The sequence below is a fragment of the Sturnus vulgaris genome, chromosome 11 (genome assembly GCF_052056855.1).
Source record: "Sturnus vulgaris isolate bStuVul1 chromosome 11, bStuVul1.hap1, whole genome shotgun sequence".
In the NCBI taxonomy this organism is placed as follows: Eukaryota; Metazoa; Chordata; class Aves; order Passeriformes; family Sturnidae; genus Sturnus; species Sturnus vulgaris.
The window spans coordinates 22,385,951-22,407,903 of NC_142253.1; the positions used below are offsets into that span (position 1 = coordinate 22,385,951).

Sequence of the window (21,953 nt, forward strand, 5' to 3'; positions counted from 1 at the left end):
CCCCCCGCGGGCAGCCCCCGCTGCCATTTTGGAGCCGGGAGGGAGCGGCGGGGAGGGGGCGCCGGGACCCCCGGGCCGGGGGGATCCCGGGCTCCTCCTCACCTTGATGTGGAAGCGGATGAGGGCCAGGCGGATGCAGTGCGCCATGCAGACGGGCGGCAGGAACCAGACCTTGGGCGGCGGGGTGCCCTTGTTCTGGACGTGGCTGACGATCTGCTGCGCCGTCTGGCGCTCGTTGCCCTGGCGCTTCACCCACTCGTGCAGCCGGGCCTTCTCCAGGGCGCCGTTGAAGAAGACGAAGAGCTCGATGTTCCCGTTGAAGCAGGCCTTGGCCAGGGCCGCCAGGTAGCCCAGCATATGGTTCCACTGCCCGCCGCTCACCCAGTCCGTGTAGAAGCCGCCATAGAGCCGGTGCAGGCAGTTGTCGGCGTCGATGAGGAGGCGCAGAGGGGTCTGGGGGGGACGCTGGCGACCCCCACCCACGAGGCTGCCCCGCGCCAGCTTCTGCAGCTCGACAGGCACCACAGCGCTGGGGCAGTGCTTCTCGATGTAGTCCTGGAATCCCTGCACTCCCATGGTGAGGACTGGGCGGCGGCGGCGGGCGGGCGAGCGGAGGCCCGGCGGCGGTGGCAGCAGCGGGGTCTGGGCTCGGGCCGGGCGGCGCGGCGGCGGCGGCGGGCGGGCGGTGGGAGCGGTGGAACCGGGTGGGAGCGCTGGCTGCCGTCGGTGGCCGATCAGGGGGGAGTTGTATGGATTAGTGGGGGGCTCATGGCTGCCGCGGCCGCCATGTGCTGCGCTCACAGAGCCATGGCTCGGGGATCCGGGCGGCTGCGGCTCCGACTGCCGGGGGGCGGGGGAGCGGCCGGGCGCGCAGGAAGCCAACCCGCCGCCGCCGCCGCCTGCGGCAGCGAGAGCGGAACGGGCGGGACTTGGCGGCGGCGCCGCTGCCACTCACAGACCGCGCGGGGCCGCGGCGGGAGCGCGGCGTAAACGGAGCGGCCTCGGAGCTGGCCGTGCCCGGAGCCCGGAGCCCCTCACGGCCCCCTACCCTGCCCTGCGGCTCTGGCCCGGCCCGGCCCGGCCCGGCCCGCCCGCCGCGGCCGTTGCATAACCCGGGCATGCGCGGGAGCGCGGCGGAAGCGAGTGGCGGGGAAGGGGAGGGGGCCGGAGGAGGGGAGCGGCGGCGGGAACCGGGGCAGGGGTGTCCCGGATCGGCCTGGCCCGGTCCTGGCCGTGCGCTGTCGGGCAGTGGCGCTCCATCAGCCCCGTAGCCGCTGTGGCGGGCCCCGCTCGGAGAACCGGCGCCCCGGGCACTTGTTGCTCGGGGGTGTTCGCCCGTGACAGGGAAGTGGTCCCGCAGAGGTTCAGTTCGGGCCGGGGAGCTGCGGGGCTCCCGGCCTGATGGCGCGCCCGACCTGGCCACAGCGCCTCCGGTAAAAGTGACCGGCTGGCCTGGCCTCTCCCGGCTGAGCATTTACTGCTGCTGGTAAAGCTTCCAGATGGTAGAATACCCCGAGCTGGAAGGGACCTACAAGAATCATCGAGCCTAACTCCCGGCCCTGCACAGGGACACCCCAGCAATCCCACCCTGTGCATCCCTGGGGGTGTTGTGCAAATGCTCCTGGAGCTCTGGCAGCCTTGAAGACATGACCAAACCCTGTTCAATGCCCAGCACTCTCTGGGGGAAGAATCTTTCTCTGATATCCACCCTAACCCTCCGATGCCCATCTCCAGCCATTCCCTGGGTGCTGTCTCTGTCCCAGGGAGCAGAGATTGGAGGTGCAGCCCCCAGGGAGCTCTGACCTCAATCTTCCTTCTCCAGCTGAGCAAACCAAGTGCCCTCAGCCACTCCTTATAGGGCCCCTCCAGACCTTTCACCCTCTTCATTGCCCTCCTTTGGACACTAATGGCTTTAGATCTTTCTTGTATTGTGACACCTGAAACTGCGCACAAGACTTGAGGTGAGGCCACACCAGTGCAGAGTAGGAATACACAATGATTTTGGCAGCCTTTTCACCTTAGACATGCTTAAAGTGGCAACTACTTGCATCTTGAGATCTGCCATCCACAGGGCAGCCAAACTGTTGCCATAACTGGTAAATGAGCATAAGCATCAACTTAATAGTATCAGCTGCTGGAAGAAACCTGCTCTTCACTGCACAGGCAGTGAGGAATTACCTATCTTCAGTTTTACCAGATGAAATTATTTTTTAAAAGGCTGAGGTGCCCAAGCTTCAGAGGTTGCCTGCCAGCTTATTGTTGCAATAGTACCACAGCACCTGAGCAGTTCTCTGCTGTTCAGGTGTTGGAAAACTACAGGAAGTGTCAAGCTGCTGATGCTGTATGTTCACGTTAATATTTTATTAATGAGGAAAAGCATATTGTTAATGAGATTTCAGTCAGGCTGGATTGGCACCCACAGTAAATATTCCCAGCAGGGAATAGCTGTTGCAGCAGGAGTGGGCCAGCTCACTCCCAGGCAGTGAGTGCCATGGATGTGTGTCTGAGCCCAACTAGTGCAGCATCAGGATGATGGAAAAAAGAATACTAGAAAAGCTATGCAAGTAGTCAATGACAAGTGCATTTCTTCTTGGAAATCTGTTTTTCCAGTAATCTGAGAGTGTGGTTTCCTAAGTAAATAGTCTGATTCTCTTTCTGAACTACTTTTCCCTTAGAATTCGTAGATTACCCTATAAGAATAGATATGTTATAATAGCATCAAAATAATAAAACAATTTGGAACACTTTGAGGAACACACAAAACATGGTAGCAGGCCAATAGTGCTAATAGAAGAACATGGATCAAGGACAAAGAACTTCAGAATTTCAAATATCCTAAAAATCACCAAAATTTAATCAGAATAACAAGTACTGCCATACATGAGGTGCCTAAAAAGCAGACTTTCAGACAGCCCTGCATGTATCCAATGCTCCAACAGTGCAAAGCTTGATCTCAAACAAGCCATTCTCTAAGTAGCCTTGTGAGCAATAACTGAGTCAAGGAGAATTTACTACTTGTTGTTAATTGTCTTGCAGGGTCTTTAGGTTTAATAGTCTTAGGAATGGCAAATCATCTATAAATAGAAGATGATAACTTGCTTGGGTTTTTTTCTGTTTTGTTGTTTAGGAAGAAAACTAGTCCAGAACGCGTGCCACCAGGAGCCTGGCTGTCAGCATCCTTGGAATCAGGGAGGCGCAGCAGAACTGAGCACTGCTGGCTTGTGACCAGCCACAAACACACCCCTCCCTCCCCAAAGAGAAGAGAGAGAGGAAAAGCATAAGGGGAAACAAGGTACTTCCGGAACTTACTTAATACAAATTAAAAGTTTGGCCAGACAAGAAGACTATGGAAAATAAGTTAAATTTATGGGGAAAAAAATTACTCTGGAAAGCAGGTAGATTAAGCTAGACTTAAAAAGAAATTAATCAAAGACACGAGGCAAACAAGTTGTTTTTTCCATCAACCAGCAGCAGAAAGCCTGCAGGATTCATCAATCTTCTTCCTCAGCACCAAGACACGATGTGTTCCACAGTCCCCAGATGTTGGTTGTATAAAGGAAGGGTTAATAGTGGTTGGTATTAAAGTGAGTGACTCATTATCCAACCTGAACAGAAGAGAATTAGGAGTGGCTCCCTCAAAGGAAATAACTGAACAGTCATTAGGAAGAACTAACGAATAACCATGTCAGAGCAAGAACAGAGATTAATGTTATCAGTTTAGTCTTGGTTCCTCTGTTAACAAAAGTCAGTCCCACAGCAAGAGGAACATGGACACAGACTGTGGAACAGACTAGCCACTGTGACCTTTAAGGTACATCTACGTGGGAGGAATAGATACATACGTTATCTATGGGAAACACTTGTTTGATGTGATTTCCCTTAATATTTCTCCTCTTTTCTTAGACTGATGCATCTTGCTGTGGAGCTTTTGCCCCAGACCTTTCCCATTCTTGCTGCTGCAGAAGAGCTCCCAGCCTTCACCTCACTACTAGGTCTGCAAGTGGCCATGGGCTCACCCAGTGGGCAAGTGCTTTTCTGCATTGCTACTTCAGGGTTCATAGTTCTAGGCATGCCTGTCACTTAGTCAAAAAAAGTTGCAAAAATAAAAGAAATCGAAGAAAAATTGTTAAGGTTTAAAAAAGTATTTGGGATAAAATTTGTCACTTGTTGCAGTCTTGCTCTGATTTTCTATCATTGTATTTGCTACCATGTGCAACATCCTTTTCTTGTCTCTTGGCTGCAATTAAACTCTACACTACCACACAACATTTATAGAAGGAGGTTTTCGATTTTCAGGTGTCTCCATAAAATACCAACAAACACCATCTTGCTTAAGCATACAATAACTTTTTTCAATTATCCATGATACTTCAGATAGAGCGTTTTCCTCTTAGGACAAAGATGTGCAAGTAGAAGGCACCTCACTGAGTTATTTAAAACACTTATGGGTCTCTCAATCAGCATCAGCTCTCTATGCACCACCAATCCAAAGAAAAGATTATTCAAAAGGTAGCATACTTTACTAGAGCCACTGCTATGCTCAAACTCAAAATTTCTGATTGTCCCTAGAGGCCAACCCTTGAGGAGTTTGGCCCTGGGCATATGCGGGGTAAATGATGGTGTTGCTCCAGCAAACTTTTTGGGCAAGAAAATGACTGTCAGTGAGTCCTCCGAGCACCTGGGAGAAGCATGCTGGAGGAGGAGGAGGCAATGACGCTGCCTGAAAGAATTCCTCCTTTCAGAGAACAAGCATCGCTTTCACAGTAGTGGATGCTCAGCCACAGCACAAACTACACAGATTACATCTGGGCAATTTGCTGCCTTTGATACGTTTTAAGAAACAAAAGGATGAAAATTTTAAGTTCTAAACTTGAATTTTAAAGAGAAAAAGCATAAATAATAAGGCCATTATGGAGCAGGCACCAGGAGCTGGTGGGGAGCAGTAGCATTGCTTCTTCAAAAACCTGGAACAGAAGTGTGCTATTCCTGTGGCAGTTGTGTGAGACGTATAAAAAGCCAGTATTTAAAGCGTATTCTACTGCAGTTTTCACAGGAGCATCAATAATATTATGAAAAGATACTAATAGAATGCTACAACTTGATATTATAACAGATAAAATGCACTTATCAGTGATAATGCAGGACCATATCTGAGCGAAAATACATCTACTGTGGCTATTTCAGAAGAGCAGCTACTTACACTTCCAGCACTTTAAAAACATGTGATTTTTGCTAGCATTTATGCAATTAACACAAGTATCTCAGGCATGGAAGTAACATATTTATCTGCCTAAATGTGGGGTAGGACTTCCAGGTTTGGGAGCACCATCCAAGCCCCACCTTCACTTTCAGTCTGCTACAGCAACCGAATTCTTTGTCTTTGCCAAACACACACCAGCATGATCTGCCAGCACGCCCCCTGTAGAGGGGGATCACTCAGTTATTTGTCTCACCATGGTCTGCCCTTATTTCATCCCTACAGCTCTTGCTGCAGAGTCTAACATGGAAGTATAAAAAAAATTAAATTGATTTGAATTGCAAAGTATATTGTTCTGGGGCTGCATCTGCTTGGATCAGCACACAGGATGAAATGAGGTCCATAAATCCAGACTTTTCAAAGTCATGGCCTGTACACAAGGACTACTTTGTGCTGTTGCCTTTCCTGTCGCATAATGGCTCTCCCATGTCCCAGAGGCACGGCCATCACTCCTGGGACAGGGTGCTCCTTGAGCTGGAGAAGCAGACAATCCTCCTGTTGTCCAGAACTGGCCCACGAGCCACCAATTAGACTTCTCTCAACGACAGCATTCTGTTTAAAGTGTTGTTAATTGTATTTTAATGATGATTTAAATGCTGCTGCTGATCATTTCAGAGACATCCAGATCACTAATTACTCATAGTCTATGCTGAGCTTTAAGCAGGCACAGGCACAGCACTGTAGAAGCATCAAGTAATGTTATTAATGTTCTCAAAGGCTTTCACTGCCCTCCCACATGTCAAAAGCATCATCTCCTGTTCCCAGTCCCAAGCCCAGCCCTGGCTCTTACTTCTGGGATTCAGCAGCCCAGGCTGCAGCGCAGGTTCTTGCAGCATTCTGGAAGTAAGGAAAGAGAAGCAGCGAATCAAAATTATTTACATTCATTAAACAAAATTCTACCAATATTAATAAAAATTAACTAAAATTCCGACAACAATGCCACTTCAGAACACTTTACCTTTAAGATAAAATAATAGCTCAATTAAATTGCACCCCTGAACACAGCATGGTCAGGATGTTTGAATAAACTTGCCAGAAATGCAGATCCTAACAAGCTGACTGGAAAGACAGCCAGGAAGGACATCAACCTGTTGGAGCAAGTCCAGAGGAAGCCACCTAGATGATCAGAAGGATGGAGCACCTCTACTGCAAGGAAAGGCTGAGAGCATTGGGGTTGTTGAGCCTCGAGAAGAGAAGCTTCAGAGACTTAATTGCAGCCTTCCAGTATCTAAAGGGAGCTTACAAGAAAAATATAAGGAGGCTATTTACAAGGACCTGGAGTGACAGAACAAGGGAGAATGGCTTCAGACTCACAGAGGACAGGTTTAGGTTAGATATTAGAAAGAAATTCTTGGCTGTGAAGGTGGTGAGGCCCTGGCACAGGCTGCTCACAGAAGCTGTCTCTGCTCCATCCCTTGCAGTGTCCAAGGCCAGGTTGGACAGAGCTTGGAACATCCTGGCATTGTGGAACATGTCCCTGCCCATGGCAGGAGTGGCACTGGATGATCTTTGAGATCGCTTCCAAGCCATTCAGCTCTGGAGTTCTCTGACTCTCTCCTCACTGTTGCAGCAGGAGCAGTGGTGTGGTGGGAACATGGCCAGCCTGCAGAGCTCACACAGCCAGAGCTGTGCTGTGCAGTGAGTCCAAGGGAGTTCAGTTTCCAAGGCTGGCAAATCAATACCTGCCATAAGCATCAAATTCCTTCTCAAATGTTTACTTGTATTCTTTACAAGATGCTCATAGTGTGTGGAGGAATCCATTCTCCAGAAAAAATATTTAGAGTCACAGTTTTCCCCTTCAGAAATTCAGCCAAAACACACTGAATCTGCTATCCACTGACAGTGTAGTGCTGGTCAAGATGTTTATACATAAAACACTCTGTCATTGAGAGTAAAGCACGTATCTTGCCTGTGTAATTGATATTTACAAATGGGGAAGCTGGCTGAGCCCTCTTCTAAAAAACATGCTTTTATGAGAATGTAGGTTAGCTGTAGTACAGTGGATTTTACATGCCAAACCTAAGCAGTCAGAATTTTGCAAAGACTTTTAATGATGCAGGAAGAAAAGGGAGGCTTGTTTTCTCACCGGAAAATAAAATGCATGGAAATAAATCCTAACGCAGTTTTTTTTGTTTTGTTTGTTTGTTTGTTTGGTTTGGTTTTTTGTTTGGGTTTTTTTTGGTGGAAATTTATATGAGATTGATCCCTTTATAGTCCTACATTGTATTAGTTGCACTACTCTACCCTCACTTTGATGTGTGCTTGCTGGCCTAGGACAAGAGTGAGGAACTTGCTCCACTCTGTGACTAGGCACATGCTGAAGAGAGCAAGATCCTCTATGCACACCGTTCCCCAGTGATGTTGTGCCTGGAGCTACAAGGACATCTCTACCTGAGCAAGCCCCTGAAACAGCCTTAAAGGAGACATTTTTTTGTGCAGCTCAGGTAGCTGGTACAGAGCAATGAGATATGCATGTGGGATAAAATTTACATGCCTTTTTTGCAGCCATCTGACCTAAGAGTTTTACTTTTGCCTTGATTTGAAAGACAAGTGTCTGCTAAAGAAGGCAGGAGCTTCTCTTGAAATGGAAAATGTAAACCCTCTCCCTCTAAATTATTATAATTTTGAAATTAACGAGCTCTCAGGCAAAGATATGGGAATAGGAATACCAGCTCTTTACTAGGAAAATTAAAATAAAAATGCAGTAATACAAAAAAACATGACACTGAAAAAGTCAGAACACAACCTGGCACCCGTGTCAGTCAGTCAGGGTGTTGGCAGCAGTCCCCTTAAATGGTGGCTGCATCCTCCTGGATGACAGATGTGGTTCTGTTGAAGCAGTGCCCCTGTAGCAGGTGCAGTTTTCCTCCAAAGGTCCAGTGATGATGTGGAAAGGTCTGGTTTTCCTCTGGAATCCAGTGGAAAAAAGCTACTCTGATGTTCCAAATCTCAGTTTTTATCTGGGTAAGAAAGGCTTGGCTCCTCCCCCTGGGTGGAGCATCTCAATGGGATGATGTAATTTTATCAGTCATTCAGTGAGACCCAATGGCCCTTAACAGCTGATATGTCCCTAGAGGAAGGATGGGTTGTGGAAAAGATAAAGAACACTGTCCCACCTTCTTATAACAGATGGCCCATTAACAGGAGATATCTCCTGCAGAGATAAGGTTTCAAAAGATGGTGATAGAATACATACTTTTGGTTACATCCTGCTTTGCACCCAAGACAACTTTCTACATAAATAGTCTGTCTTGCTTGTCTGAGGAAGGCTTTAAGTGTGTTTTTTGTGTGTCTCTCAGTTTTCTGAGGACTGTGCCAGCCATGGTAGGTTTGGAGGTAAAAAGCCATGAAAAATTCTTGCACTTTGTTACCAAGTACTTTTTTCCCTTTTACATCATTGATGGTATTTGAAACTGAGTAGATACGAGGGCAAATAATTCCCCTCTTTTCTGTTCTGGCAAAGAACTGCCTCAGCTGCCAGCCTGCTCCTACAAACCGCTCAGCCAAGCTGAGCTGATGCCAGGACAATGAAGGACTTGTAAGAGGTAATGTTTAAACTTGTGTATTCCCAGCTTTTGTAATTACAGGTTAGCCATTTGTTTTTTTTTTTCAGCAAGATCTGAGATGTTGATGTCATAGGTTTTCTGCCTGATCTACACAGGTTACTTCCTTATCTTCATTTAATCTTTCAAAGATGCATCACTTGAACTTTATCCTGTGGCTTTGTTGCCTAACATCAGTCAGGAAAACACTTAAAAATTAACGAATTAAATATTTTTGGATAATAGATAATTTCTTTTGCAAGAGATGGAAAGAGTTAACCCCACAAGCTTGTCACTCGATGACAGAAACCCTGACTTCTGAAAGTTTTACACATGTGCCTGTGCTCAGTGTCTTGACTGCCATGAAACTAGAAACATTAATTAGCATTAAAAAATTGAAATCTAGTTCTGAAAAAAAACCCGACAAAACAAAAAACCAAAACAACAACAACAAAGACAAATACTACATAGCTGTCATTTATGAGAGAATTCTTATTTTCCAGAAGACATCAGTTTAATTCCCCAGTTACTCTCATTATACCCAGCAACTTTTGATCTCCCCCCACATAATACTGCACAGGAGAGTGTCTCTTTAAATTCGTTTATAAAATAATTCAAGACTGTGGGTGTCTTTGATCTGTTCCTCTCTGCTAAAGTACAGAAGAGAAGAACATGTCGCTTAGCAACCCCGCTTAGCCAGCACTGGGGGAGGCAGGAAGGATGGATGGTCCAGAGCCACAAAAGGGGAGGATTAAGCCCCGTCAGGAAATTAAATTTTGGACAATCTTTCTCAAAACTGAAGCAAGCAAACGGTTGTTTGCAAAATTGGGTAATTGGGTAATCTCACTTTTCCCTTTTTTTTTTTTAATACCCACTTATGGTGTATTAATAACAATCTTTCAACCAAATGGGAAAATCTGGCATGGGTTGGACAACGCAGACTTCGACAGCTTCAGGGCTGGGTTGCAGGTGAAGGGAATGTGAAGTTTAATTTTAAACCAGGTCAATAGATTTTAAATAGCATTAGTGTTGTCAAGACTAATGCTAATTAATTTAATACCACAGTTTTAATCTTAACACTTCAAATAAATTTTGTCTGAGTCTCATCCTGTTGTACAACTGGACAGACTAAGTGTTCCCAGCCTGACTTATTCAGGGTCACTTACCTTGTTGTAAATAAACCCCAGAATTCTCTGAGTGGTTACCATGCTGTGATTTGCTGGTAACTAGGTAACATCTTAGAGATGAAAAAAACCACCGCTTAGGAAAGTAACTTTGCAATGAAGCAGATGAGCAGCCCTCTGTCCTCCCTGCAGCTGCAGGATGGTGACGTCCCAAGAGCCATAGCACCAGCAGGCACCAGCTCAAATCCTCCTGCTTGTGCCCTTGCTGATCAGTGCTGGCCTAGAGCAGCCTTAATTGATTTTTTTCCCAAACATCAAATCCCACAGTGATGTATGGCCAAGTTATGGAAGAAAAAATGATGCTAAAAACCTGTGTCAGAGGAAAACTGGCAGAACTACCCACTTCAGCATCTCACACAGACAAAAAAATAACTCAGAATGAAATGCAGGTAAATTGTTACACCTGATCTTCTATTAGTGATCATAAAGATTGTTCTAAATCTTAATTTTTGCACCACTTTCATGTACTAATCACCTATAACTTATTAGTGAACAGTTAAGAGAATCCCTAAATTTTAATGGTTCAGGTTTCTCCCAGAGCTCAGTGCAGGCAATCCTGTGCTCAAACTCTGCAGTAAAACTGCAGATTATTAGACTGAGTACCTACCTCTATCCACAGGCAGGAAGCTTGTCTAAACTGGCTTCTGCTGCATATTCCAGCAATTATAAACATACCTGAAAACAGACATTATTGGACTCTGAAGTAAGGGAAGTGGTAAGTGCCAGTGTGGAGCTCATTCAGAACTAAGGTTCTTAGAATAGTGTACTGATGAACTTAATTCGTAAGTCACAAGATAATTTTTATTACCCATACATAGAAAAGAGCTGTACAGTAAAATCGTATCTTCAATGGGAATTTTACTGGTTACTGTAGGGGTGCCTGGATTTTACCCAGGATCTCTGAGTGTTCTTATTGTGTTGGCAAATGCTCATGTAATGTGATTCTTTGGAGAAATTTAATTAAAGAAAAATGTGTAAGGCACTTGGCATTAATTGGTGTAAGTTTGTTAACGTACAGTATGGAGAATTAAGCCCAAATTAGAAGCAAATAACACTAACTCAACTGTGAGCATTTCCATAAAAACTGCTTTAGTAAGAAACTTCTATTTTTGTAGCACATATTTTCTCTATACTTTCACTTTTATGATCCACACAAATTTAGAGGCTTTGTTTGAAGTGTCATAAGCTGAAGCAAATCCTGTTGACTTGACTTTGTCTTTGCTCTCAGTTACACCACAGTTAACAATTCTTTACTGTAACTCAATACCGAGAAAGTAATTTTGCTGATTGCCTAAATTGAGTAGGAGGAGTCCAGCAACAGTAGAACTCTTTTTTACTTGCACTTGTGCTTACAGTACCAGTTCATACATAGTGGGTTTTAGTTTTAGGAAACAAAAATATGTTATATCCATAAGGCCAAGATGCTCTTTGTTGGAGATTCTTGTAACAAACACTTTCTGTGATTCCTCTAACAGGTACGGAACATCTCCAGCTTCTCGAGCAGACTTTGTGAGGCTGATGGTCTTGAGGAATATGTTTTGGACTCCACTGGCTGCCAAACCTATACAATTAACATAACTTTCTGCTTATGGCATTCAGGTTCCCAGATCAGGATGATGCATGGGAAAAGCATGCAGATAAGGCATCGTTTGCCCAAACATGTAATCAGAAACTGACTTCCAAAAGGTATGCCTCAAGTTGGAGAATACAAACAAATATGTGATATTTTTCCATTTAAGAACAATCCTTATAATATCACTATGATGCAGATTACCTTCATGACTCCTTAATCCCAGCATCCACAGAGGGAGAGTAATCTAAATTTGCAGATGCATCATGTTGGAGAACTCTCAGTTTAGTGCAGCAATTCTTGAAAATATATTGGCCCAGCTGATAGTATCGGGGAAAAGAAGATTATCTCTGGCATGGGACCACACTGCAACATCCCCTGTTCTCAGGGAAGAAGCTCTAATCTAAAATCTATCAGACTATTTCTTTGCCTTGTAATGTCCTCCTAAATGAAAATAGAACTATTCAGCTTTTTGTCATGATGTGTAGAAAAGTGTGAAGTTAAAAATAAATCTCAGCTCTTCCTCAGTGGATGGACAATGGCTGTCTTTTTAAACTAAAAGCCGACTGGTCCCATTGCCTTCTGCTAAACAGTTGGGCATCACAGAAGGGTTTTTTGGTGTTTGAGGCTCAGTTTCCCTGGAGATCAATAATTGCAGCAAGGAGAACTGCAGAGAGGTTGGACATCTTTACTTCCTGCAGTACTACCACCTGACTGACTACTGGAATATAAATGGACTGAAAAATTCACTGAAATGCTTTGATGTTGTATAGGTGCAGAATTTGAAAGGATTATGAGAGTCTGTTTTTAAAAGGAAATTAATAAAAGACATTATAAGGCTATGAAAAATACTCTGTGGTACAAAGGATGATCAGTAAATTCTTGTTTTTCTCACAGTGTACGGAACATAGTCATTCACAGAGATACAGTGTTCAAAAATATGCAAACAAACCCAAAGAAATAATTCCCTGCTGGATTTCACTGTGTCCTGACTGCCTGGTTCTGCTGACTGGCGACTGTGGGCCAGCCTGCCCAATCCAGCCCTGCTCGCTCCTGTCTCTCACTGAAGTCACCTCGAGTATCACCCCCACAGTGCTGCAGCTCTGAAAATTTGTGACTGGAAGCAAATGGTTTTGAAGGTGCAGAGAGGTCCTTGTCCTCAGAAAGCCTGCTGAAACACGCCCGTTTCCTTGGAAGAAGTCATATTTACATGACAAATTTACATGTAGCGGTGAAAGTGGCAGAATATTTCCAAGAAAGTGGAAATATTAATGTTTTGGCAGCATGAGGTTGGTTTTTTTCCCCAATGCAAATATTGCTCCATCTGCCATTAATTCCAACAGCCTGGCCTTCCCCATTAAAGGGGCATCACAACACACCATGTTTATGGCTGGGATATGAGGAGAGGAGGGTGATACCAGTGTGTGACACACTGCATTGGTATGCCCTCTTGGTGAGGAGTTGGCTCTGAGAAAACAAGCCAGCTGGAGAGGTGTGTCCTCTTCCTCTTTTCTAGTGTGTGAACTATTAAGTTAGTTGTGTTTGACATCATCTATGTTTAGATTTTGATAACACTGCTGGCTTATATCTGAGTTATACCATAGAAATACTGGTTGGATGGGGCCTTTTAGATCAGGTCCTGCCTTCTGCTCAAAGCAGGACTGAACCAACACTGTGATTTTACCTGGCCAAATGTTTGGTATCTCCCTCTGGGTAACCTCTTCCCTCTGCAGTTCTCAACATTTTCAGAGTTTCAGATCATGACAAGTCTGTCTCTGCAAAACAGCACGTCCACAAAGATACCTTCCTGATTTCTTTTTTGAAATCTGAGTTATAATGAGGGTAAAAGGTATGTTATTCCTTAAATCTAAAGGAGACATCCTAGATAAAAAAGCAATCTTAATTCTAAAATTACTATTTTAATGATGACTTGTAATCTATGCAGTTTGATCTATTTGATAATAGCCAGCTTAGTATTAGATCTAAAAAAGAGAATGAAATGAGAAAATTATTCCTTTGATACACATTAAGTTATTCCGTTTGTAAATCAGTGAATCTTATCCTGTTATTAGCTATTAGCATGTTATACTTCTTGATGTTGCTCATGAGGAATGCATATGAAATTGAAGGGGAAAATTACCTTTTGAAGTTCCTGCCACTTAATATGTTGACATTTCTTATAATTTGTGACTGTCCTCTTGAATGGAGTATTCCACTGTCTGGTTTTATGAGAGATTCTTAATTTTTAATTTGTTCTCCCATTGATCAGACTTTTTTTTGAATGGGTAGCTCTCAAGATAATTAGCCTTTCAAGAAAACCATGTTCTCCTAAACAGTTATTAATGAGTATCTCTCCCATTCAGTACTATCACCTCTTTTTTGTTTAGGGGACTTTCAAGGCCTGGTCAACCTGTGCCTGGTACTATTGAAGACAGCAACAATCTCGCTGCAGATTTCAGAGAGAACAAGAGCAGAGCCTGGGCATGAAGAACCATAACTTGCACTCACTTTGGAAGATGGCTGTATTCTGGAGGCTCGAGGGTAGACTGAGGAGGGAGTAAAATGAGTGAAAGAAAACAAGGTATGTTTTTTCATCCTCCTTATGATCCAGGTTTCCATCTTCAGAGGATCCCATTAGCTGCAGTAGCTGTGCTAAGGAGCCTCAGTTAGACTGCCCTGTTCACAGTGCTGGAGATGAAGAGCTCCCTTTTATTTGAAGTCAATGTACATTATCTAAACATAAACCCCTTCAAACCCACAGTCATTCTGTATCTGAAGTTATTTGCTGTTTTTGTCTGCACTTATGCACAGCCAGTTTCAGTGGGGTCTTATTCTGTACTTCAGGTTTCCATAAGCAACAGAAAATAAAACAGTTGACTATTTTGACTGCTTGTCCTGATTCTATAATCCCTAAAGACCAACATTTTCCTTTGCAATAGACACTTCACATTTTTTGGAAGAAATAGCTCAAGAACTTCAATAGGAAAAAGGCTCAGAAACATTGATGACACCTTTCAGGGAGAAAATCAATATGAGATTAATGAAATTGGAAAAAAAATTACAAAGAAAACCTCAGGTGATCCAACACAGGTTGTAAAAGTCAATATATATGGCTGACCAAATAACCATCGTGGAGTCATAATTTAAAGGGAAGCTTCACTTTGGAGAAGAGCAATGTTTATAGAGAGGCTAATTTTATCTTATTGAATACTATTAAAATACCTATTAAATGTTACAAGTTGTAGTCCAAAAAACTGCACTGCAAAATACTGCTCAGAGGAGAGCTAGCATAGGCTATGAACTCACTTACATGGTGATCTATGCCTGATACCATAAAAAAATACACTATTTCAAGAACTCAGGCAAACTGCATGGGTAGAGCCATGTCCTTGCTGCATCTGATAGTTTTGCTAGTGACATCGGTGAAATGACATTTTCCTCCGGTCTTAGCCCATACAAGTTTAAATACTGAGCCAGGAAACCCATAGCAGTTCTACTGCATGCAATACCAGTGATTTTAAACACATTTGCTTAGGAGGATTACTAAATGGAATTTGAAGAGTGATTTATTATTGGAAATTATTTTTGTTTGTTATTCACCTAGTTTTCCTAATTGTGCCATGTTAGTAGTGTGCCTCTGCTGTACCAGGACAAAATATGCACTTAAGCCTTTGGACATATGAAGTGAGTTGTTTCCCTTCCCCATTCCACTGGAAAATCAACAAAAGCAAGCCTTCAATAGCATGAATTCCATTATGACCCACCTTAGCAGGCACCTAAATCCTGCAATGATAATATATCTTTGAACTCGTTAGTTGCTGTGCATAATTAACAAGTAAGCTGCAGGAACATGCAGTTACTCTGTATTTACCTGGTATTTGCTGTGCAGTTGTGGTGTAGTTACAGAAATTCTACCTGCTTTCTCGAATAGGAGTACATGGTGTACCTCATTTTGTGCTATTTCACACCAGCAAAGCCGAGCCTGGCGCAACGGAGCCGAACAAATGTTCCATTCTGCAGTGGGTGCAAGGGAGCCCCAGGTAGGGAGCGGGCAGGAGCTCCTGTTCTCAGAGCAGCCTCGGGGCTGCCTGGGCTCGCAGCCTGCCTGCTGCAGCTAACAGGGCTTGGATTTGGGACTGCTGCCCTCCCAGGGGTGTAGTCAATTTCAGTATGCAGATTCAACGGCAGGCAGGCAGAGTTCGGGGTTGTTTAGTACAGTAACTTTCCCCTCTGATGTATACTACTGTAGGTTTCTGTAATAATTACAGGAAATGCATGGAAAGAATCTTATCTTCTTACAAAGTGTTATTTTTTTTTTTAAGTTTATTTGATGCTAGCACATCCCCACTGCTTTGCCTAGAACTCCATTGGTATCCCCAGTGTGATACTAAATGTGAAGTTGCAGCATGTAGCTGCTGGGAAAAAAATACTAGCACCAGTGGTGAAAAGTACAAATAAATAATGCTGTGCCTCTGAGCTGATCACATTTTATGTGATTCAGCATAAACTATAAGTAAAACTAAATTTAAAGTTTCTATTATGTTTGAGATCCACATTTAACAGGAAGGGAAATACTGTACACATCACTTGGTGCACAAATAGCTGTGCCACTGCTCCAAAGCAGACTTTCTACTCATTCATGCAGTATTGCCTTCTCCAAGGAGAATGGACAGGCCTTTCTAGAGCATGGGTACAGCACCACACTAGTTAAGCAACTCAGTAGAAGAAACATGGATTTATTTGCTGTTGCCAAAGAATAAAATTTCACTTCAGCAGACAACCGTCCAAGAGTTCCCTGTTCTAGGAAACAGAAAAGAAAGGAAAAGTAGGAAGCTTTTCTAGGTGTAAATTATTGTTGTTCAGCTTCATAATAATTTTCCTGTCTTGAGGGACATGATTTCTGAGTACAGAGTTAGCAGCATCTCACTCTGAAGGGCCAACAGTGTGACATGGTAGGGAACGAGGTGTGCAGTATTGATTTCCAGCACTGTGTTGGCAGTGTACAACTAAGTCACCAAAATGAGATGCAAACCACCACAATATAATTATCTCATTTGAATGTCTCACGGTGATTTCACTCTGTGCCACAGCCAGGGCTCTCATGGTGTGTATGGGTTCCACTGACCTTGGCAAGGCAGGTGGGGCTCCCCCATCCCCATGGCTGGGCTGCGTCTGGCACCCAGCTTCTTGGACAATCCTAAAACTGATTGTTTGAACCTTGGGTTGAGGGAACTTTGATGCTTAACAGCAACATTATTTCTGACACAAACATCATCTGAGGAGTTGTTAATGAGCAGCGAGAATTAACATTTCAATCCATCTCAGATGGTGCTGGTGAAGGACATGAACACAGTGCACTGTCTTTTCTGCACTGACAGATTTAAATATAATTTCAGAAGAAATTAGAGAGCAAATATAAAATAAAACTTCTATTCCAAAATTCATATCTGAAAAAAATGGTAATTGGTTTCTCACTAGCAATATTTCTATGTGGATTTTTTTTTTAAACTTTTTATTGTTTTTCGAGGTCTTCCTGTTTTCATAGTGGACAGTAAGGAACAATGGAAGAGGTGCTCATCCGTGCCCCATTTATAATCACAAACATCATCATCCATGAATTCCATGAATTTTTTCATTTCCATTTTCCCGGCTTCACATCACAGAGTTCTGGGGTGGCAGCTGCAGCAGCTGTTTACTGTAGCTGGAATATCAGCAAAGCATTTCCCCAGCACACCAACCAGAGCCAAGCCTCTATTTTACAGGTGCTTTCAAAGCAAACATTTCAGGCCAACTGCGAGACTTGGATTTGAAATTCTAAAGCTCCTTAGCCCTAGTGTACCGTGGCACTCAGGGTTTGACTTTTACCTCCTTTTCCATGTTGTCAGAGTCACTCCAATGCTGTTCTGTGTAAGAGGACACCAGGTACCCAACCCAGATCCCATTGAAAAGTGCAATCATTCCTTTGAACTTTTCTCTTAAAAGATAGTGTTTTACAGTCTGAGAAGGGCAGTTTCCTCCATCTAAAAAATGGAGAAATAAGAGCTTTGCACTGGATCCAGCATGGTCCTGGTGAGACTCTTCAGCTGGGGCTCCAATACAGCCTTATTTTTCATTCAAGCGTTACAATAACCAGGAGAATCTTGCCATTATTTCTAGGAATGAAGTAATTTTTAAATGGTGAAATTGTGCATAATTGTAATTGTTCTCAGGGAGAATACTCAAAACTGGCTCTTTTGATGTTTTGTTCACAGAAATAGACACGTGATGCAGCTTCATATATACAATGAAGGGACTTGGGACAAATGTTTGAAGACTTCTTGCAACAAATTGCTCACAAATGATCTACAGCGAGAGTTACTTCCAGAATGGTTTCTGCACATGTGTTTGGAAAAAAGATATTCAAGCAAATCAATCTCCTTGACAAATTATGAGAAGAGAAAAAGGAAAAATTCCTCTAACAAATATGAAACTGCAGATTATTCACTCCGCTCAGTTGGCAACAACCAATTTTTTTGGTAGTAGGAGCTCATAGAGTAGGAGGTAACTGTGTGAAGAGTGATTGGTTTGGTATCTTATATTGCAATTCTGGAAGGGCTTCAATTTCTAATTTAGAAGCCATCTTCCTCCTTTTACCCAGAAAAGAAAACAAAATTATTTTTGTGAATTTTTTTTTGGGCAGATACGATCTATTTTATGTCCTCTGGACACTGACAATGGCTAGCTCATAAGAAAGAACAGTTACTTATTAGAAAATATCTCTTTTGCCAGAAAAAAGCAAACAAAGCCTGCCTAAGGAAGGATATTGCCATCACAATCCTCGTTGTATCTCCCCAGGAAAGACATGTAGTGGGTCCGAACTTGGTTCATCTTTGAGTTGTGGAGCCTTGTGTAAGCTGCACGCCCACAGCCCATGTTTCAGTACAAACACTGATTTACTTCCTTCTTGGAAGAATATAAAGTACATCTAGGACAACTCTGAACTAAGAGCACCTTTTGCCACTCCTTCCCCACCCCTGGGATGAGGCCAGCCACGGTTTTTTTGGCGAGAGGCTCTGGAATGCTGCAGTGGGATGCCAGCAAAGTTGTCTTCTTCTCCATACAAAGTGACTGTAGCATGCTCTGTTTATGCCTGTGGAGTGGTGGATGAGAGTTTAGCATTCAACTCTTCTTAATTCCTTACACATGTATTCTTGATTGAATATGTAACTCCTAATTTATTCCTGAGCAGGCACGTGCTCTCTTCCAAGACATAGCAGATGCGAGGGAGTCCACTTCATCCCTGCTGCTTTACTTCACAAAATCTTAAAATGCTAAAGCCATAAATAGGCATTATAGCATAATCTTTGGCTGAATGATCTCCAACGTTACTGCAGATCTTAGTCATAGTGAAAGCTTTTACAAGCTACTTTGAGCTAATGGCAAAACAGTTTTCATTTAAAGCGGTGATGTGTTCCTTCCCACAAACGCTAATTGCCATGATTCTAAGTTCTGGGCTTAGTTATACTGAGCTTGAGTTAGCATGTTATAACTTAACACTAACCATTGACCAGAGATTAATTTTACCCTTTCTGTGGTTTTAGAGAGAAAGATATCAGGATATTTGGGACTATGTCACCAAAGTCAACAATGGGAAGGAGGTGCATTTCTGCAAGAATGTTCTAGGCAACCTCCCCAGCAACAGAAGGACATGCTACAGAAAGTGATGTTCAGGAGCCATTTCACCAGCCCATAAGGATACAGGATGGGGATGTCTGCTTGCAGCTGAGTTGTGCCAAAACCACCTTGACTTCCTGCCTCTTATACGTTTCTTTCCATGTGCTGTGCAGGCACAAAGGAACAGGTCATCCTTGTGCAGAACATCCACAGTGCTACAACATGATCCTCATCTCCTGCTTTCCCAGCTTCAACCAGAGGTTATTTTTCACCACTAACCTAAAAGGGCTCAGAAGAAAGCTCTGTCTTTGGTTTAAATAATTAACTGCTTTGACCTGAATATTCTGAGAGGCCCCACTAACCTCAGCCTTAACAGCAGTTTCTAAAATAAAGTAAAAGCAACAGAATAAGATGAAATAACACAACAAATTAAATGAAATAAATTAGTCTAAGTCACCATCAGTTTTGTGACTGAGCTCTTCTGCCACATTCACAGCTCCCACTTGGGATTTGCTGCTTCTCCATCCCGGTTGCTTTGTGCTCAGGGCAATGGCAAGACAGCAGTTTATTTCAGCTGAGAATTTGATGCCAGGCTGTTTTGGGACTGAGTGAAACTTGTCCTCCATAATTACTTTACAATCGGTGAAGAGCTCTTTCTAGAGCAGCCTGATGTGAAACAAAACATGCTTGAAATATTCTGGGTTTGTACCATGTAACAGCAAGAAAAGACAATGGCCTGGAGAGTGCAGGGTGTTCACTTGAGAGGCCACAAAAGTGCTATGGCAGTGGCAGAAGAGGCAGAAATAGGCCATACAACCAGTCCTGGGGCTGCTAACAGGGGACCAAGGAAATTCACAGGAGAGCTAGAACGTTTATGATGTGTGATAACACATCCCTGTGTAGTGCTACATGGAATTTTATTACAAAAATATACATACTTTAATAAATGAAATATCAGCCTGTGATTTTATTTCTCTGTTGCGGAAAGAAGGCGAATATATAATTTCTTTGGACCCTCTGGGTGTACACGCAGTGCCCGCAGTGTGTTTAACCACGCCTCGGGGCAGGAGCCAGAGTGGGCGGGCCTGGCAGCGAGCAGGACAGGAGCAGGACAGCGGCCGCACCCTGTGCTGGCGCTGGCACTGAGTATATGCCCCTTGGTGTCACCTGCGCCGAGCACGTGCACGTGTCCCAACACCTCCCTCAGCCACAGGTTAGAAAAAAAACGTTTACACGCCAGTTCTCCACCAAACCCTGGATGCGAGATGACTGCACAGACCTTGGGCTAGGGGAGGGGACAGCGGGGTGACACAGCCGAGCCGAGGCCCAACATCTGCCTGCAGCTGGGCAAGAGGTGTCATGGGCATAAAGGGTCTCTGCTTACCTGCCCCAGGCGTGGCAGCACCATGCCCTGCAGGAAGGGTCCAGGCTCCTCTGCTCGTGACATGCGCAGTCAGAGAAGTCATCAGGGGGTGGGTTCCTGGTGTGTTTGTGCCCAGACACCCATCTGGCCAGTGACAACTGCTGGTGGTGGTTGGGATGTGCCCCACGTCCCTGCACACAGCAGGACACCACAACCAGCTCTTGGCACCCTCTGCCAAGGCCAAGGTCTGCAAGCGAGAAGCTGCCACCCAGCCCTGACCTTGCCTATACTGTGAGGACACTGGGCAGCACCACCAGTCAGACCCCAGGATTTTAATGTCACTAAGCAAATCTCACTTGCATCTTGTTTCTGGCTGAGACAAATCTTCTGTGCTTGAGAGGATGGGAAAGAACAACAACTCAATACCTACAAGTTAGATGATCCACCAACAGGATTTTTTTTCTTACCCCCACAGATAACCCTAGGAATCTAGCAGGGGAAAAACCAAAAGTGCTTTCTGTTTCCAACTACAGCAGCCCACCAGATCCCTGAGGACTCACAACAAAAAGCCATTTTCTCCCTTCAGGATTTTCTACTCAGTTGCACAATCCTTCCACGAGCTTTTCAAACCACCTCTGCACTCACAAGGTGCTCCAGAATTTTTATCCTCACAATACTATTAAGTGTCTTCTAATTTCCAGCCTGTATTAACTCAAGACTAACTGATCCCCATTAAAAGGGAGGAGTTAACTTTTAACTCATGTAGTTCTTCCAGCCTGATACTTATCCCTAAGGGTATTTATCAACAGTTGTATTTTTTGTGCTTTGTTTGGTGAGGCTGAATAGGATAAACTGATGTTTCTAAGTCATTAAATCCTTCTTGCTCAGGAACGAGTGTGTCCCTTCACCTGGGAGCCCAGAATAGGTCTGCAGTTTGCTAAAACACAGGATTCTCAGCTGCATATAAAAGTTATTTTTGGCTTGCAGTGAAGGTACCAGGGTACGAGTCCTGGTAGGTGAATTCACAAAGGCCCACGTTGGCAGGGGGCCTCAGCTGTGCCAGCATCCCTCAGCAGCAAAGAGTCTCTGCCACTTTCCTACAGTATTACTGCTTTTTAAAAAAAATACCTTTATCCCAGCAGATTTAGACTAGCAAACAGCAGAGCCTTTGGGAGCACTTCCTTCAGTTCAGGTAAATTCTCTGTGGTGGTTGCTGGTTTGTCATGTCCCTGTCCTGCACTCCTTGCCCTGCTGCCTTCCTCACATCCTGCTCTGTTTGCCTTCTCGAGGCCCTGCTATCTCTCATGGAAGAATTACAGAGTCCCTGCATGTTCTGAGCTCTGCTGGGCAGGACACAGCCCTACCCCACCCCTCCCTCTCCCCC

The 21,953-nt window shown here is 44.2% G+C and overlaps 1 protein-coding gene and 1 long non-coding RNA gene across 18 annotated transcripts in view; one reads left to right on the forward strand and one right to left on the reverse strand.

Moving 5' to 3' along the window:
• Positions 1-591, reverse strand: part of FAM120A (family with sequence similarity 120 member A) — a 48,265-nt gene extending 47,674 nt beyond the window's left edge. For all 4 annotated transcript variants that reach the window (XM_088171735.1, XM_014891440.2, XM_088171734.1 and 1 more), the window contains exon 1: positions 103-591. In XM_088171735.1, coding sequence (XP_088027861.1) covers positions 103-576 — 474 coding nt within the window. In that variant the 5' untranslated portion in view covers positions 577-591. The remainder of the gene's footprint in view (positions 1-102) is intronic.
• On the forward strand, positions 443-20,158 carry LOC106862449 (uncharacterized). Of its 14 annotated transcripts, none has more exons than XR_015806140.1 (7): positions 443-577; positions 3,128-7,701; positions 8,721-8,802; positions 11,459-11,669; positions 12,451-12,842; positions 13,941-14,134; positions 17,805-20,158. It is a non-coding gene; the product is annotated as an uncharacterized LOC106862449 (long non-coding RNA). The 14 variants fall into 14 exon arrangements; XR_015806144.1 differs by having other exon boundaries at positions 11,583-11,669; XR_015806143.1 differs by having other exon boundaries at positions 3,128-3,292.
• The last annotated feature ends 1,795 nt before the right edge of the window (positions 20,159-21,953 follow it).